Here is a 20,448-nt window from a genome sequence, read left to right on the forward strand (position 1 = left end):
GCAACTCCCGTACAGACTAGGGAGAGGCGAAGGTTGAGAGCCGTGCATCCTCCGCACTGCTTCTTGACACAATTCCCGCTTAACCCGGAAGCCAGCCGCACCAATATGTCAGAGGTCACACCGTACACCTGGCGACCGTGTCACGGTGCATTGTGCCCGGCCCGCCACAGGAGTTGCTAGAGCGCGATAGTACAAGAACATCCCTACCGGTCAAACCCTCCCCTAATCTGGACGACGCTGGGCCAATTGTGCGCCGCCCCATGGGTCTCCCGGGTGCGGCCGGCTGCGACCGAGCCTGGACTCGAACCAGGACCTCTAGTGGCACAGCCTTAGACCACTGCGCCACTCGGGAGGCCCTAGACTGATGTTTTGACAGATTCTGCATAGTCAACACACAGTATATTTGGTAAACGTTGTGCATGTACATTAGGCAGCCTTTCCCAGTCCTAGTCCCAGTCTCAGTCCCAGTCTGGTCCTTCAGGTCCTTTGTCTATGCAAGTTTTTGGTTTGCAGCCTGATGTCTTTTCATTAATTTCAATCAACACTATCGGCATATCTATTTATTATGGCTATTACGTTAGCTACTAAAACATTAGCTATTAAAATAAGATCCAACAATAATATCAAGGGCCTAGAAATCCAGGGCTTAAAAACAAAGGTGCCATTGTACGCTGATGATTCATATTTTCTTTTAAATTTACAATTTGGATCCCTCAACAGCCTCATAGAGGATCTAGATACCTTTTCTAACCTCTCTGGATTACAACCAAATTATGATAAGTGTACTATATTACTTATTGGATTACAAAAAAATACAACTTTTACATTACCGTGTCGGTCTTCACGTTGAAGTGGGCATACTTGGTATTCATATCTCGAAAGAAAGAAATTATCTCACTACAATACATTTTAATAGAAAGTTGGCAAAAATAGATAAGATCTTGCTACCATGAAAAGGAAAATACCTGCCTATTTGTGGCAAAATCACTCTGATGAACTCTTTAGTCATATCCCAGTTTCCCAATCAATTTGCTTATGGCCTTCCCTACACCCAGCAACTTGTTTTTTAAATTATATGAGCAAAGAATATTCAATTTTATTTGAAATGGCAAGCCAGACAAAATTAAACGGGCCTATTTATATAATGAATATGAATTCTGAGGGCAGAAATTATTAAATATTAAAGCATTAGACCTCTCACTAAAGGCTTCAGTCATACAAAAGTTATACTTAAATTCAAACTGGTTCTCTAGCAGATTAGTAAGAATGTCTCATCCCTTGTTCAAGAATGACCCTTTCCCCTTTATTCAGATTACAACCTTAAACTTTTGGCTATTTGAAAATGAAATAATCTCCAAAATATCGCTATTTTTAAAACAAGCCAGAGAATTTCGTTGCAATTTCAGTTTAATCCACCAGAAAAGACAGAAGAAATATTATGGTTAAACTCAAATATACTAATACTAATTATACAAAAAATATATATTTTTGGACAAATGTTTAAAAAAGGTATAATCTTTGTAAATTATATCGTAAATAGGACAGGTGGAGTTATGTCACACATGCAGGTAAGAAAAATATATTGAAACATCCCTGCCGGCCAAACCCTCCCCTAACCCGGACAATGCTGGGCCAATTGTGCGCCACGGTCATGGCTGGCTGCGACAGAGCCTTAGACCACTGTGCCACTCGGGAGGCCCAACCAATAGAATGTTATATACAGTACAAAGTCAAAAGCTTGGGCACACTCATTCAGGTGTTTTTCTTTATTGCGCTTGATGTTTTTTTGCAACTGCACTTGAAGAAACTTTCAAAGTTCTTGAAATGTTCCAGATTCACTGACCTTCATGTCTTAAAGTAATGATGGACTATCATTTCTCTTTGCTTATTTGAACTGTTCTTGCCATAATGTGGACTTGATCTTTTACCAACTAAGGCTATCTTCTATATACCACACTGTACTCCACAAATTAACTTTTAACAAGGCACACCTGTTAATTTAAATGCATTCCAGGTGACTACCTCATGAAGCTGGTTGAGAGAATGCCAAGAGTGTGCAAAGCTGTCATCAAGGCAAAGGGTGGATACTTTGAAGAATCTAAAATCTAAAATATATTTTGATTTGTTTAACACTTATTTTGGTTACTACATGATTCCATATGTGTTATTTCATAGTTTTGATGTCTTCACTATTATTCTACAATGTAGAAAATAGTAAAAATAAAGAAAAACCCTTGAATGAGTAGGTGTGTCCAAACTTTTGACATGTACTGTATATATAATATATATATTTACGAAAAAATATAGGGGATTGGAAATGATGCAGATAATAACTGGTGTTGGAATAGGTTTAAGCAAACACAAGCTCACACAGGAGTACTCCTATGATTTGGTGAGCTTATTTGTGTGTTCATGTGAACACATGTCTGTTCAATAAAGACTATTTTCATCCTCGCAAGATTAAACCAGTGCCCTGGAAAACTCCTGAAACTATGAACCTCGGAAGGCAAAACTGCCGATATGAATTATTGTCACGCCCTGACTTTAGTTATATTTGTTTTCTTTATTTTTTGGTTAGGTCAGGGTGTGACGAGGGTGGTTTGTTTAGTTTTTGTATTGTCTAGGGGTTTTTGTTCTGTCTAGGGTTTTTGTTTATCTATGGGGATTTTGTATGGTCTAGGGGTATGTAGGTTTATGGTGGCCTGAATTGGTTCCCAATCAGAGACAGCTGTTTCTCGTTGTCTCTGATTGGGGAGCCTATTTAGGTTGCCATTTTCCATGTTGGTTTTGTGGGTAGTTGTTTTCTGTTTTGTGTGAGTACCTGACAGAACTGTTGTGGTTTGTTCCACTTTTGTTTTTTTGTTTCAGTGTTCAGGTTATTATTAAACATCATGAACACGTGCTGCGCTTTGGTCTACTCCTTCTTCCTCAGACGAACTTCGTGACAATTATATTGTATGGTATTTAACACTGAGTTCTGAGTACTTGTGATGCGTTCTATTAAGGGGCACTAACATTAAACATCTGAGTGAAATATTTGTTATGTTTGATTCATTCCACATTTCACTGCATCTGATTTAAATCTTAATTTGACCTCCTCCATCATCACCACCTTGTTTGAAACTACCATTAAACTGACATGCATACTGTATATGGCTTTGTATGCAGATATAAGAACAAATCCTGTAGATTTGGAGCTTCTCGACACCAAGCTATTGGGAAAAGAGTCTTAATCCACCAACTCCTGACTTCCTGAATGATTTGCTAAATCATTACGGAAAGCTGGTGATCAAAGGACTAGCGCTTAGCATAGCATGTGACTGCTCAAGACTCCACCGCAAGTGCTTAGAGCTGCAGTTTCTTCAAGGGAGCAATTGGCCACGAAACACACTTACACAAGTTTCACATTTGTGAGTTTCCAAGTTTCTCACATGCAAATTGGCTGTAAGAATGCTGCTCAACTTCTATGGAGGTCAGAGTCAGTGTGACGCAGTTGATAATTTGTAAATCGGGAGATGTCGGAAACAAAAAGTTAGCGCAAGAGGGGAGTTCTGAGGTACTGCAAAAATCACCTTTATAATACATTTCATGGTATTTGCGTAGTGACATAGAGCAGTACAGTAGAGGCACTTGAAGAAGTTGCACACTTGGGGAACATTTTAAGTAGCCTAGGGACTGGGAAAAATGTGGCCTTTTCTAAACACATTTCATTCAATACTATGTCATTTTACATGACTGAAGACTTTGGCAGAATCTTTTTTTATACAGCACAAAAGATTGAAATGACAGGCTACTTTGACACTGACAAACTGAGAATTTGAGATCAGTGAAAATGACCTTGTCTTGAATCCATCAATAGCCTATCCCTAGGTGTGTGGAGCCACATATTGTAGGCTACAATACAGTGGGGCAAAAAAGTATTTAGTCAGCCACCAATTGTGCAAGTTCTCCCACTTAAAAAGATGAGAGAGGCCTGTAATTTTCATCATAGGTACACTGTTTTCCGTGTTGCCCAGCAACAGCCCCAAAACATCACTGCTCTAGAGGAGATCTGCATGGAGGAATGGGCCAAAATACCAGCAACAGTGTGTGAAAACCTTGTGAAGACTTACAGAAAACGTTTGACCTCTGTCATTGCCAACAAAGGGTATATAACAAAGTATTGAGATAAACTTTTGTTATTGACCAAATCCTTATTTTCCACCATAATTTGCAAATAAATTCAGTAAAAATCCTACAAATCCTTTTTTTTTCTCATTTTGTCTGTCATAGTTGAAGTGTACCTATGATGAAAATTACAGGCCTCTCTCATCTTTTTAAGTGGGAGAACTTGCACAATTGGTGGCTGACTAAATACTTTTTTGCCCCACTGTATGAGGAGGGAGTTAAAAATGCCTTCCAGTTTCACTGACTGACCCAATGATGCGCAGCTCACTTGCTGGTGATGGCCGATGCTTTGTGGCAAAAGCCCCTCTCTCTGTCTCTCTCTGTCTCTCTCCCTCTCTCTTTAGTAAAGCAACATTTGGAAGTTGATCAATCAGCATAATCTTCGCTTTTCAGCAGGAGCCATTTGCTTTCCAACCTGTGTTTTCCCTCGATTGGATTTGAAATATTGAGAAAGGGCTGTTTTGTATGCATTATGTTTTTTCACTGACAGATTTTCTGCGAGTTCCCGACTGTTGGCTATTGCTTGTTATTGGGCTACAATCCACAGTTAGGCTATTTAAAAAAAATAAGCTATTGATCTGTGGCTAAATTATAGGCATTCTCATGGTGTAGTTGGCTATTCTGAATGATTTCATCAACAGATATCAGCATTTCTATAACTTTGGCAAATGTATTTAAATTTATCAGGGGTGCTTCAGTTCCTTCAGAACCCTTCGTGCTGCTATGCTTCTATAAGTAAATATAGGATGAAGTGCAACGCTGGAGAGATGAGAGTTGCAGGCTCATGTCTATCAGCAGAGAGAGAGAGAGATCATAGAAAGTTAATGTAATTCTAGTTATGTGAGAGATACTGGTGCGCTTCTCACACAGCCACGGCCAAGCGTTGGTCTCAAACTGGTTACTATGTTGCCCAAACCATAAACCCGGTACGGCCCAACCCGAACTCTTAGAATATTAGGCCCGGGCTGAAAATCTACTTTTTCCCATAATGTGGGGGCAGGAGAATTAACGAAGAGGACACTCAAATGAACTTAGATCGCTTTAATTATAATTTCTACGTAGAAAAAAGTAAATGATTTTAAATGCCACGAGAGGTACAGGATCCAAATATGTTCTAGAACAAAACAGTCCAAAACAGAGAGGTGCCAGATTCAACACCATTCACCTGGCAGTGGAGGTCACACCTCTCGCCCCTCCAGCCGGGGGCACAGGTGCACTGTCCGTTGAGGGCGTTGCAGGCGCCCCCGTTGCCACACATACAGGTGAGGTTACACCCCAGCCCCCATGTGCCACTGGGGCAGTTGATGGAGCAGTGCACTCCGTGCCAACCTGGAGGGGGGAGAAGACATTTTGATCATAAACATAGTTTAACAGAGGAGTAGTCAATTTCTCTCAAATGAACTAGTGTCTACAGTTATGTTTGTAAATCTTTTATTGAGAATATTATTTGGTCCCCAAAGAGTCGTACCCAAATGCCACTGCATTAGTAGAATGATCCAGCAGATCCACAAATTACAAATTAAGTTTTGCTTTCATATGTAAGTTAAGATTTCTACTGTATTTCTACTGCATTTCTACTGCATTTCTACTAAATTTCTACAGTTTTTTAAACTTTATTCTACAGTATTTCTACTGTATTTCTACTATATTCTACTGTATTTCTACTGTATTTTCACTATATTCTACTGTATTTCTACTGCATTTCTACTAAATTTCTACAGTTCTTTTTACTTTATTCTACAGTATTTCTATTGTATTTCTACTATATTCTACTGTATTTCTACTGTATTTTCACTATATTCAACTGTATTTCTACTGCATTTCTACTGTTTGTTTACTTTATTCTACAGTATTTCTACTCTATTTCTACTTTATTCTACAGTATTTCTACTATATTCTACTGTATTTCTAATGTATTTTCACTATATTCTACTGTATTTCTACTGCATTTCTTCTGTATTTCTACTGTATTCTATTGTATTTCTACTGTATGTGCTCCTTGAATGGGCTAGCCTTACACACGCAGCATTCCCTGGTGTTAGCAGCCTACCTGCTTTACAGGAGCAGGCTCCATCCACCGAAGAGCACTGTGCCCCGTTCTTACAGCCACACGTGGCAGAGCAGTTGATCCCGTGGGTCCCTGATGGGCAGGCTGTGGAACAGTCGGACCCCTGCAATGGAAATACTGTTAGCATTCCTGTACTATAGTTTAGTTGACTTTGTGTTATTCATCACACGTGGCTACGTGGGTCGTGTTCAGTGAGGCATACCGTAGAAAACATTTCATAACATTTTCTCCCTATTGAACATGACCCAGGTAACATCACAATGGAATTACGAGTGAATACTGTCTGTTAGACAGTCTGTTAGAATGCTCAAGACCAAGTCAGTCCAATCCTTGGACCTTCTTACAATTCCAAGTATACACCACCTTAATAAAGTCAACTGTTACTTCTTCAGAACACAATGTAAAATCCCTAATGTTATGAATGATTTAGGCTACTGTAGCTTTATTAGACTGGACATGGAGTATATTACCACTCATTAGCCTTCATAACCTTTCACAGAGCCTTGCTAGACCCCTCATAGCGGCTTTACCTTGAAGCCAGGAGCGCAGATGCACTCCCCGGTCACGCTGTGGCAGTCGGCACCATTCTGGCATTGGCACACTTGCTGGCACGACTCGCCGAAGAAGCCGGGCGTACACGTCTCGTTACAGTAGGTCCCCGACCAGCCAGGCTGGCACGAGCACTCGCCAGACATCGGGTGGCAGCTGGGCACAAAACAGGGAGACAAAAGAGGACAATGGACTGTCATTGATATCATTGGATAACTCTGTTGTGACATCTTGTCTGGACATCAAGTACGCCAACACTCAAATGTGCTTCTAGCTAATGAACGACTAGCATATTAATAACGTATAAGACATTATTTATGTTTGTTTTGCCAAATTACTTTTATAGTGTCTTATTTATTTGGGTTGTGTTTACGCTTGGTAAGGTAATGTATTATCTTGCCTTACAATTGCCCTACAATTCTCTACCATTTCATTTCATTACCTTAATAAGGTGCTTGGCTGCTTGGCTGACACCTATCTGACTGTTCTGCATGGTTGATCAAATCTCAAGTGAAATGAATGATCTCTTGAGTCACAGCCAGGCGGCTTGCCTATAGTTTATTACATGATAAGATTATATGTGTTCCAATGTTGATCCTTGGCAAGCACTACTTTGACTGTGAAGATCTAAGGAAAATAGAAGTACCGTATAGAGCATGGGAAAATGTAACAATACCGGAACATTGTAATAACAGAAAACAGTCAATGACCGTTTGACTTTTCACATGAACCCTCTGTATATCAAATCAAATATATGCTGTATACTGGGTTGAAACAACTTAACAAACTAAAGAGAGAACATAAAGTGCAAAGTGCCTTAAATGTGTAATATAAGGAAACCAAGGCATAGGAATACGTTCATTACATCTATACCTCTCACTTTACCCCCATGTTCAAATAAAAAACCATATGGAAAAGCTCTGTATGTCATATATGTAAGTGTGTCAATAAAATGTTCATGAATGAATCAGCTTTTCGGATACAGAGTTAAAACAATAGAGCTAGAAAGAGGGCTCTGGATGAATAAAACCAGTTTTAGCATGTTTATTGCCATTGAGGGCTTCCACCATTTTAAAGTAGTCCACTGGATGGGTATTATTTATTTTAGTACTTAACACAACACTAATTAAACAGAACATCTCCAGAACTGTCTTCAAATGCCCTCACAGGAGGCGGGATTAAACCATGTAACAGCCGGGGTGGGTTTGCTGCATGCACATGTGGCACAATACCGTTGTTGCCGTGGTACCTGTTTGAGTAGCAGCTGCTCCTACCTGACACAGCAGCCCCATTGAGACAGAGCAGAGCAGCTGTCCCCCCTCACAACACATGGAGCCTGCCAGCTGTGCCAGTTTGTCTAATACACAGGCAGTGGCACAATGGGGAACTGTCTGACTCCCCTCCGACCCACCCAGCGACCCGCGCATGCACACACACACACACACACACACACACACACACCACACACACAACACACCAACACACACACACACCACACACACACACACACACACACACACACACACACACACACCACACACCACACACACACACACACACACACACACACACACCCAACAGCACACACAACACACCACAACCAGACACACTTTGAGTGACTTCCAACGGTCTTGTTAAACTTTGAATCATTAATGTTTCTGTAGTACAATCAATGTACTGTGAGAGGCATAGGGCTGAATAAAACAATTCAATGATAGATTCTTAATTCGGGTGGCTCAATTGGTGGAGCATGAATGGTTGTGAGTAGTGCAATTAGTGCAATGATAATTACATTATCCTCATAGGATGATCACCATTATAGATTAGAGCATGATTATAGAATGTCCATTCTAGAATGATCTCAGGGATAATTACATTATCCTTATAGGATGATCACCATTATAGATTAGAGCATGATTATAGAATGTCCATTCTAGAATGATCTCAGGTATAATTACATTATCCTTATAGGATGATCTCCATTATAGATTAGAGCATGATTATAGAATGTCCATTCTAGAATGATCTCAGGGATAATTACATTATCCTTATAGGATGATCTCCATTATAGATTAGAGCATGCTTATAGAATTAAGCAATAAGGCCCAGGGGTGTGTGGTATATGACCAATATACCATGGCTAAGGGCTATTCTTTCGAGGGACACAACGCGGAGTGCGTGGATACCACCCTTAGTATATTGGCCATATACCACAAACCCCTGAGGTGCCTTATTGCTATTATAAACTGGTTACCAAGGTAATTAGAGCAGTAAAAATAAATGTTCCACCCAGTTTATAATGTTCATTCTAGAATGAGCTCAGGGATAATGTAATATACTGTATTGTGTTGTATGTACTGCAACGTATCTTGTATCATATGTGCCAATGAGTGGGTATTACCTGCGTGTGTTCTCGGCGTGGCAGGGACACGTCTTGTCACACTTGAGGCCATAGTGTCCCTCGGGACAGAGGCGCACCTCGCACATCTCCCCCGTGTAGCCCGGTTCACACAGACACGCGCCACTGATGTGGTAGCACTTGGCTCCGTTCTCACAGCGACACGTCTGGCGGCAGGACACGCCAAATGTACCCACCGGACACTCTTCCTGGCACCTGGGGAGAAGGGCGATGGATCAATTCAATTCATTTAAAAAAAAAATATTTGTCCTGTGAGGGAACTTGACTACTGCTCAAGGCCAGGTTTAAGGATAGTGTCTCTGTACATACTGCAACATACTGCAAGTGGGGACATAATGTGACTAATACTGTGACACATTGCACCGAATGTGGATCTCCCGTTCGTCTACTGATCCTTCAGTATGAAATTCTACATGTTAAACCGGTATGCAAGTACTCTCTGCAGGCAAACGCTATTTGTGTGTTCAAGCCTATACAGATGTATGATCTTAATTTGATCACTATTTTGTTGCTGATAATTTTCCTGCATAGCAGGAAATGCAAACTTGTAGTGTAGTTTGTAATTTCCACTTTACAAAATTCAGACCTGATTTTCCCTAACGGAAAATATATCAACCTCTACAAAAATGTCAATTATAATCCACATAATAATTCACATTTCCTGTTGCTCCAGGATAATTTTTTTCCTGCTGTAGCAAACTGGCTCAAATTAAGATCCTACACCTGTATAGGCAGGTATAGTTTAACAGGGAGAACTAGAACATTAGCAAAGAAAAAACATGGCCTCCTGAGTGACACAGCGGTCTAAGGGACTGCATCGCAGTACTAGAGGGGTTACTACAGACCGGGGTTCATTCCCGGGCTGTGCCATAACCGGCTGTGGCCGGGAGTCCCATAGGATGGCGCACAATTGGCCCAGCGTCGTCTGGGTTAGGGGAGCGCTTGGCCGGGGGAGCTTTACTTGGCTCATCGCACTCTAGCAAATCCTTGTGGCGGGCCGGGTGCCTGCAGGCTGTCGCCAGTTGTCACGCCCTGACCATAGAGAGCCATTGTTTCTCTATGGTGAAGTAGGTCAGGGCGTGACTGGGGGTGATCTAGTTTATTTATTTCTGTGTGGTGTTCTAGTTTATTTTCTATGTTGGTGATTTGTATGATTCCCAATTAGAGGTAGCTGGTAACAGTTGTGTTTATGGGATATTGTTTTGAGTTAGTGCACGTAGCATCTCTGTAGTCACGGTACGTTGTTAGTTTATTGTTAATTTGTTTTTGTCTTTGCTTAGTTTCACTTTTTAATAAATAATGTGGAAGTCAACATCCGCTGCGCCTTGGTCCGACATTTATTCCAACGAACGTGACAGAATATCCCATCAAACCAGGACCAAGCAGCGTGTTCATCAGGTGAAGGATTTCTGGACATCGGAAGGAGATAATGGAGGACAGCGACGACGACAGGGTTCGGGGCTCCAGAAAGCCCAAGGACAACCCCAAGTTTTTTGGGGGGGGCACATGGAGCTGGCGACTGAGCAGAGGGAAGATCCAGAGACAGGGAGGAGGTGAGGGCCCTCGGAGTGTGGTGTCAGGAAAATAACCTCACACTCAACGTCAACAAAACAAAGAATGGATTGGGAACTTCAGGAAACAGCAGAGGGAGCACCCCCCTATCCACATCGACGGGTCAGTAGTGGAGAAGGTGGAAAGTTTTAAGTTCCTCGGTGTACACATCACGGACAAACTGAATTGGTCCACCCACACAGACAGCGTCGTGAAGAAGGCGCAGCAGCGCCTCTTCAACCTCAGGAGGCTGAAGAAATTCGGCTTGTCACCAAAAGCACTCACAAACTTCTACAGATGCACAATCGAGAGCATCCTGTCGGGCTGTATCACCGCCTGGTACGGCAACTGCTCCGCCCACAACCGTAAGGCTCTCCAGAGGGTAGTGAGGTCTGCAGAACGCATCACCGGGGCAAACTACCTGCCCTCCAGGACACCTACACCACCCGATGTCACAGGAAGGCCATAAAGATCATCAAGGACAACAACCACCCAAGCCACACCTGTTCACCCCGCTATCATCCAGAAGGCGAGTCAGTACAGGTGCATCAAAGCAGGACGAGAGACTGAAAAACAGCTTCTATCTCAAGGCCATCAGACTGTTAAACAGCCACCACTAACATTTAGCGGCCGCTGCCAACATACTGATCAACTCCAGCCACTAAAAATGGGAATTGATGGAAATTATGTAAAAATGTACCACTAGCCACTTTAAACAATGGCACTTAATATAATGTTTACATACCCTACATTACCCATCTCATATGTATATACTGTACTCTATATCATCTACTGCATCTTGCCATCTTTATGTAATACATGACCACTAGCCACTTTAAACTATGCCACTTTATGTTTACATACCCTACAGTACTCATCTCATATGTATATACCGTACTCTATACCATCTACTGCATCTTGCCTATGCCGTTCTGTACCACCACTCATTCATATATCTTTATGTACATATTCTTTATCCCTTTACACTTGTGTGTGTATAAGGTAGTAGTTGTGGAATTGTTAGGTTAGATTACTTGTTGGTATTTACTGCATTGTCGGAACTAGAAGCACAAGCATTTCGCTACACTCGCATTAACATCTGCTAACCATGTGTATGTGACTAATAAAATTTGATTTGATTTGATTTGATTTGAGACTGTCAGGGAGGCAATGGCGAAGTTGGGAGAGAGTGAGATGAGAGAGATGTTGTGCAAGTGTGTCCTGCTCAACATCCGACCAGAGGATCCGGTTAGCAGTCTGGTGCAACCTGTGCCGGTTCCACGCTTCTGGCCTCAAGTGCACCTCTCCAGTCCGGTACGTCATGTGTCTCCTCCTCGCACTCTCCCTGAAGTGCGTGTCCTCAGTCAGGTACGTCCTGTGCCTGCTCCTCGCACTCTCCCTGAAGTGGGTGTCCACAGCCCGGTACGTCCTGTGCCTGCTCCTCACACTCTCCCTGAAGTGCGTGGAGCAGTCAGGTACTTCCTGTGCCTGCTCCTCGCACACTCCCTGAAGTGCGTGTCCCCAGTCAGGTACGTCCTGTGCCTGCTCCCCGCACTCGCCCTGAAGTGCGTGTCACCAGTCTGGCGCCACCTGTCTCGGCTCCACGCACTAGGCCTCCAGTGCGCCTTTCCAGTCTGGTGCGTCCTGTGCCTGCTCCTTGCACTCGCCCTGAGGTGCGTGTCACCAGTCCGGTGCCACCTGTGCCGGCCTCACGCACCAGGCTTCCGGCTACAGTTCCCAGTCCAGAGCTTCCGGCGACGGTTCCCAGTCCAGAGCCTCCGGCGACAGTTCCCAGTCCAGAGCTTCCGGCGATGTTTCACAGTCCGGAACCTCCAACGACGGTCCACAGTCCAGCACCTCCAACGACGGTCCACAGTCCGGAACCTCCTGAGGAGGTCCACAGTCCGGAACCTCCTGAGACGGTCCACAGTCTGGAACCTCCTGAGACGGTCCACAGTCTGGAACCTCCTGAGACCGTCCACAGTCTGGAACCTCCTGAGACGGTCCACAGTCTGGAACCTCCTGAGACGGTTCACAGTCCGGAACCTCCTGAGACGGTCCACAGTCTGGAACCTCCTGAGACGGTCAATGGTCTGGAACCTCCTGAGACGGTCAACAGTCCGGAACCTCCAGCTCCATGGCCGGAGCCTTCCCCTGCGCCGATGCCCAGTCTGAGCATGGCGTCCAGTCCAGCTCCAAGGCCAGAGTCTTCTTCTGCGTTGGTGCCCAGTCCAGGCACAGCGTCCAGTCCCGCTCCATGGCGGGAGCCTTCCCTGCGCCGATGCCCAGTTCTAACACGGCGTCCAGTCCAGCTCCATAGCAGGAGCTCTCCTCTGCGCCGATGCCCAGTCCAGACACGGCGTTCAGTCCCGCTCCATGGCAGGAGTCTTCCTCTGCACCGATGTCCAGGCCAGGGCCGGTGTCCAGTCCCGCTCCATGGCAGGAGCCTTCCTCGGCATCGAGATCCAGTCTAGGCACAGTGTTCAGCCTGGGTCCATGGCTGGATCCGCGGGATGAGCAGGTTCCTAGGCCCGCACCAGAGAGCCATTGTTTCTCTATAGTGAAGTGGGTCAGGGTGTGACTGGGGGTGATCAGTTTATTTATTTCTATGTGGTGTTCTAGTTTATTTTCTATGTTGGTGATTTGTATGGTTCCCAATTAGAGGCAGCTGGTAATCGTTATCTCTAATTGGGGATCATATTTAAGTAGCTGTTTTTCCCACCTGTGTTTATGGGATATTGTTTTGAGTTAGTGCACGTAGCATCTCTGTAGTCACGGTTCGTTGTTAGTTTATTGTTTATTTGTTTTTGTCTTTGCTTAGTTTCACTTTTTAATAAATAATGTGGAACTCAACATCCTCTGCGCCTTGGTCCGACATTTATTCCAACGAACATGACACCAGTTGAACGGTGTTTCCTCATGGTGCGGTGCGGCTGGCTTCCAGGTTAAGCTGGGGGATGTTAAAGATCCTGGTTAGGCGGGTCGTGACTCCAGCTTCGCCTCTCGCGAGCCAGTTGAGGAGTTGCAGCGATGAGACAAGATCGAAATTGGGGAGAAAAAGGCGGTAAATACAAAAAATACATATATAGAAAAAACACTACACAGTAAGACACACTGTGCATATTGTTCTCATATTTCTAAATACGCTTCAACTTTCCAGGAAAAACAGAGTCATTACAGGAGCAACAGTGTTCAGCGATTGGGCCTAATTGCTATGAAAAGCAGGAGATTTGTAAACACACTGTTTTTGACAGTTGAATTCATATGGAGTGAGACACATTCCACTAACAGCACTACTTCTGTCGTATTACTTTCCAGATTATTCTAAAGGGACCACTGCATACTGTATATTTTTACAATTATTTTTATTATTTATTCTCTCTCTCTCTCTCTCTCTCTCTCTCTCTCTCTCTCTCTCTCTCTCTCTCTCTTCTCTCCTCTCTTCTCCTCTCTCTCCTCCTCTCTCTCTCGCACCAACGCACGCAAACCAAACGCAACGCACGCACTTCACGCATCGCACGACACCGCACGCCACGCGACGCACGCACGCACGCACGCACGCCACCACGCACGCACGCACGCACCACGCACACACACACTATGCACCCACACCACAGCCCCAAAACCCCAAAGTAACACTATAATATATCTGAAAATTCCAGAGACACCAGATTGCCTAACAAAATCCCCAAATTTCCTTCCATTCCCAAGTCATATCCATAATATCATTCCCACATTCCATCCACCATGGCTAAGTGAGCCAGACTGAGCCACTGTCTCCTTCATTTCCAGTTGTTGATATCCCTCTATCTCCCTAGGACTGGGTACTACACTATACCCTCTCAACCCTATCTATCTCACTCAGGAAGCTAAGGGGCAATCTAGCAAAGTTAGCATTCTCTAGTGCTAGCAGCCTTAATGTCCTTAGCAGAGGTTAGCGTCCCCCCCCACCACTCATAATGCATGAGACTCTGTCACGCTAAACGGATCAAAGCATGCCATCCTAGGACACGCTCATTCATGTGCCCGACAGATGCGCTGTGTCAAAATATGAATCACAAAGCAACAGCATCTACTGCAACAACACTAGGGCAGCTGAGAGGATTGTGTGGAAACACATGGAACTAACTTAAACTTTACATGAATTCCTGTTGAGATTCTACAGGGTAAACCCAAGAAAGCACCCTGGTATTAGTAGAATATACGGTATTAAGTGCATAATATCTTAACTCTGCTGTTGGAAAAGGACCCACAGTAAGCATTTCCACTGGTTAGTCTACACCTGTTGTTTACCCGTGACCAACAACCATGGTCTAGTGAGACTTGGAAACTAAGTTAACTAACTGTTCACTTTACATGAAAGTGTCCTGTTTGTGGCTATGCTACAGGATAAACCCAAAACAATGCACCCTGGTATTAGTGTGTCGTATATACTGTAAGTTTATTTATTTTATTTTTTTATTTCACCTTTATTAACCAGGTAGGCTAGTTGAGAACAAAGTTCTCATTTGCAACTGCGACCTGGCCAAGATAAAGCATAGCAGTGTGAACAGACAACACAGAGTTACACATGGATAAACAATAAACAATCAATAACATGGTAGAAAAAAAAAAGAATCTATAACAATGTGTGCAAAAGGCATGAGTAGGCAATAAATCGAATAATTACAATTTAGCAGATTAACACTGGAGTGATAAATCATCAGATGATCATGGGCAAGAAGAGATACTGGTGTGCAAAAGAGCAGAAAAGTAAATAAATAAAAGCAGTATGGGGGTGAGGTACGAGCTAAAGTGGAGGGGTAAGTACAGATGGACTATGTACAGCTGCAGCGATCGGTTAGCTGCTCGGATAGCAGATTTTTAAAGTTGTTGAGGGAGATAAAAGTCTCCAACTTCAGAGATTTTTGCAATTCGTTCCAGTCGCAGGCAGCAGAGAACTGGAAGGAAAGGCGTCCAAATGAGGTTTTGGCTTTAGGGATGATCAGTGAGATACACCTGCTGGAGCGCGTGCTGCGGGTGGGTGTAGCCATCGTGACCAGTGAAGTTAATCAAGTGTATACTGTACTGTTGGGAATAAGGGGCTATATGGGGTCAATTACTGTGAGACGTGGTAAACGTTACCCTCCCACACCAGAGGGGGCTGGTGGGCCGAGATATAGAAGGACACGCTCAAAGTAACGGCTGGGATGGAATAGATGCTAAGGTATCAATCATGGTTTCCATGGTCTACATGTTTTCCATGGTCTACATGTTTCCATGGTCTACATGGTTTCCATGGTCTACATGGTTTCCATTATCTACATGGTTTCCATGGTCTACACATGGCTTCCATGGTCTAAATGGTTTCCATTGTCTACATGGTTTCCATGGTCTACATGTTTTCCATGGTCTACACATGGCTTCCATGGTCTAAATGGTTTCCATTGTCTACATGGTTTCCATGGTCTACATGGTTTACATGGTCTACATGGTTTCCATGGTCTACATGGTTTCCATTGTCTACGTGGTTTCCATGGTTTCCATGGTCTACACATTGTTTCCATGGTCTACATAGTTTCCATGGTTTCCATGTTTCCATGGTCTACATGGTTTCCATTGTCTACGTGGTTTCCATGGTTTCCATGGTCTACACATTGTTTCCATGGTCTACATGGTTTCCATTGTCTACATGGTTTCCATGGTCTACATAGTTTCCATGTTTCCATGGTCTACGTGGTTTCCATGGTCTACATGGTTTCCATTGTCTACATGGTTTCCATTGTCTACATGGTTTCCATGGTCTACATGTTTTCATGGTTTCCATGTTTCCATGGTCTACACATGGTTTCCATGGTCTACATGGTTTCCATTGTCTACATGATTTCCATTGTCTACACATGGTTTCCATGGTCTAAACATGGTTTCCATGGTCTACACATGGTTTCCATGGTCTACATGTTTCCATGGTCTACATGGTTCACATGATTTCCATTGTCTACATGGTTTCCATGGTCTATATGGTTTCCATTGTCTACACATGGTTTCCATGGTCTAAACATGGTTTCCATGTTTCCATGGTCTTAACATGGTTTCCATGTTTCCATGGTCTGCATGGTTTCCATGGTCTACATGTTTCCATGCATTTGATAACATTCCATTTATTCCAACACAGCCATTACGATGAGCATGTCCTCTGATTTCTCCGCCCAACAGCCACCACTATCCTACACAGCTGAATGGATGTAGCTCGACTGCTGTGCTGAAATCTGATAAAAGTATAGGAGCTTACAGTCGTGGCCAAAAGTTTGGAGAATGACACAAATATTAATTTTCACAAAGTCTGCTGCCTCAGTGTCTTTAGATATTTTTGTCAGATGTTACTATGGAACACTGAAGTATAATTACAAGCATTTCATAAGTGGCAAAGGCTTTTATTGACAATTACATGAAGTTGATGCAAAGAGTTAATATTTGCAGTGTTGACCCTTCTTTTCAAAACCTCTGCAATCCACCCTGGCATGCTGTCAATTAACTTCTGGGCCACATCCTGACTGATGGCAGCCCATTCTTGCATAATCAATGCTTGGAGTTTGTTAGAATTTGTGGGTTTTTGTTTGTCCACCCGCTTCTTGAGGATTGACCACAAGTTCTCATGGGATTAAGGTCTGGGGAGTTTCCTGGCCATGGACCCAAAATATCGATGTTTTGTTCCCGAGCCACTTAGTTATCACTTTTGCCTTATGGCAAGGTGCTTCATCATGCTGGAAAAGGCATTGTTCGTCACAAACTGTTCCTGGATGGTTGGGAGAAGTTGCTCTTGGAGGATGTTGTTGGTACCATTCTTTATTCATGGTCTGTGTTCTTAGGCAAAATTGTGAGTGAGCCCACTCCCTTGGCTGAGAAGCAACCCACACATGAATGGTCTCAGGATGCTTTACTGTTGGCATGACACAGGCTGATGGTAGCGCTCACCTTGTCTTCTCCGGACAAGCTTTTTTCCGGATGCCTCAAACAATCAGAAAGGGGATTCATCAGAGAAAATGACTTTACCCCAGTCCTCAGCAGTCCAATCCCTGTACCTTTTGCAGAATACCAGTCTGTTCCTGATGTTTTTCCTGGAGAGAAGTGCCTTCTTTGCTGCCCTTCTTGACACCAGGCCATCCTCCAAAAGTCTTCACTCACTGTGCGTGCAGATGCACTCACACCCGCCTGCTGCCATTCCTGAGCAAGCTGCGGACTGGTGGTGCACCGATCCTGCAGCTGAATCAACTTTAGGAGACGGTCCTGGCGCTTGCTGGACTTTCTTGGGCACCCTGAAACCTTCTTCACAACAATTGAACTGCTCTCCTTGAGCGTCTGCGTGGCCTAGTCTGGGTTTCCAGCCCTCCATCAATTAACTAGCATGGTCTAGTCTGGGTTTTAGCCCTCCATCAATTAACTAGCATGGCTAGTCTGGGTTTCCTGCCCTCCATCAATTAACTAGCATGGCCTAGTCGAGTTTCTAGCCTCCATCAATTAACTAGCGTGGCTAGTCTGGGTTTCTAGCCCTCCATAATTACTAGCGTGGACTAGTCTGGTTTCTAGCCCTCCATCAATTAACTAGCGTGGCCTATTCTGGGTTTCCATCCCTCCATCATTGAACTAGCGTGGTCTAGTCTGGGTTTCCAGCCTTCCATCATTGAACTAGCATGGTCTAGTCTGGGTTTCTAGTCCTCCATCAATTAACTAGCATGGCCTAGTCTGGGTTTCCAGCCCTCATCAATTAACTAGCATGGTCTAGTTGGGTTTCCAGCCCCCCATCAATTAACTAGCATGGTCTAGTCTGGGTTTCCAGCCCTCCATCAATTAACTAGCATGGCTAGTCTGGGTTTCCTGCCCTCCAAAATTAACTAGCATGGCCTAGTCTGGGTTTCCAGCCTCCATCAATTAATTAGCATGGACTAGTCTGGGTTTCTAGCCCTCCATCAATTAACTAGCATGGCCTAGTCTGGGTTTCCAGCCCTCCATCAATTACCTAGCATGGTCTAGTCTGGGTTTCTAGCCCTCCATCAATTAACTAGCGTGGACTAGTCTGGGTTTCTTGCCCTCCATCAATTAACTAGCGTGGCCTAGTCTGGGTTTCCATCCCTCCATCATTGAACTAGCGTGGTCTAGTCTGGGTTTCCAGCCTTCCATCATTGAATAGCGTGGTCTAGTCTGGGTTTCTAGTCCTCCATCAATTAACTAGCGTGGCCTAGTCTGGGTTTCCATCCCTCCATCATTGAACTAGCGTGGTCTAGTCTGGGTTTCCAGCCTTCCATCATTGAACTAGCATGGTCTAGTCTGGGTTTCTAGTCCTCCATCAATTAACTAGCGTGGCTAGTCTGGGTTTCCATCCCTCCATCATTGAACTAGCGTGGTCTAGTCTGGGTTTCCAGCCTTCCATCATTGAACTAGCGTGGTCTAGTCTGGGTTTCTAGTCCTCCATCAATTAACTAGCGTGGTCTGTCTGGGTTTCCAGCCCTCCATCATTGAACTAGCATGGTCTAGTCTGGGTTCTAGTCCTCCATCAATTAACTAGCGTGGTCTAGTCTGGGTTTCTAGTCCTCCATCAATTAACTAGCGTGGTCTAGTCTGGTTTCCATCCCCATCATTGAACTAGCGTGGTCTAGTCTGTGTTTCCAGCCTCATCATTGAACTAGCATGGTCTAGTCTGGGTTTCCAGCCTCTATCAATAACTAGCGTGGTCTAGTCTGGGTTTCAAGCCTCCATCATTGAACTAGCGTGGCTAGTCTGGGTTTCCATCCCTCCATCAATTAACTAGCGTGGTCTAGTCTGGGTTTCCAGCCCTCCATCAATTAACTAGCGTGGCCTAGTCTGGGTTTCCATCCCTCCATCATTTAACTAGCGTGGTCTAGTCTGGGTTTCCATCCCTCCATCAATTAACTAGCTGGCCTAGTCTGGGTTTCCAGCCCTCCATCAATTAACTAGCGTGGTCTAGTCTGGGTTTCCAGCCTCCATCAATTAACTAGCGTGGTCTAGTCTGGGTTTCCATCCCTCCATCAATTAACTAGCGTGGCTAGTCTGGGTTTCCATCCCTCCATCATTGAACTAGCGTGGTCTAGTCTGGGTTTCCAGCCTTCCATCATTGAACTAGCGTGGTCTAGTCTGGGTTTCTAGTCCTCCATCAATTAATAGCGTGGCTAGTCTGGGTTTCCATCCCTCCATCATTGATAGCGTGGATTACGTGCAGCTTCCATCATGAACAGCAGTCTATCTGGTTCTAGTCTCTATCATAACTAGTCTGTTGGTTCTCATCCCCATCATTGAACTAGCGTGTCTAGTCTGGGTTTCCAGCCTTCCATCATTGAACTAGCGTGGTCTAGTCTGGGTTTCTAGTCCTCCATCAATTAACTAGCGTGGTCTAGTCTGGGTTTCCAGCCCTCCATCATTGAACTAGCATGGTCTAGTCTGGGTTTCTAGTCCTCCATCAATTAACTAGCGTGGTTTAGTCTGGGTTTCTAGTCCTCCATCAATTAACTAGCGTGGTCTAGTCTGGGTTCCATCCCTCCATCATTGAACTAGCGGGTCTAGTCTGTGTTTCCAGCCCTCCATCATTGAACTAGCATGGTCTAGTCTGGGTTTCCAGCCCTCTATCAATAAACTAACGTGGTCTAGTCTGGTTTCCAGCCTCCATCAATTAACTAGCGTGGCCTAGTCTGGGTTTCCATCC

General features: G+C 44.1%; 1 protein-coding gene across 1 annotated transcript in view; it reads right to left on the minus strand.

Annotated features, from left to right (window-relative positions):
* Positions 1–20,448, minus strand: part of megf10 (multiple EGF-like-domains 10) — a 46,138-nt gene that overhangs the window by 14,747 nt on the left and 10,943 nt on the right. The window contains exons 5-8 of the mRNA XM_023984579.2: positions 9,186–9,398; positions 6,766–6,940; positions 6,218–6,338; positions 5,333–5,496 (exon numbers count right to left, since the gene is read on the minus strand). Coding sequence (XP_023840347.2) covers positions 5,333–5,496; positions 6,218–6,338; positions 6,766–6,940; positions 9,186–9,398 — 673 coding nt within the window. The remainder of the gene's footprint in view (positions 1–5,332; positions 5,497–6,217; positions 6,339–6,765; positions 6,941–9,185; positions 9,399–20,448) is intronic.

Source organism: Salvelinus sp. IW2-2015, linkage group LG4q.1:29 (genome assembly GCF_002910315.2).
Source record: "Salvelinus sp. IW2-2015 linkage group LG4q.1:29, ASM291031v2, whole genome shotgun sequence".
Lineage (NCBI taxonomy): Eukaryota > Metazoa > Chordata > Actinopteri > Salmoniformes > Salmonidae > Salvelinus > Salvelinus sp. IW2-2015.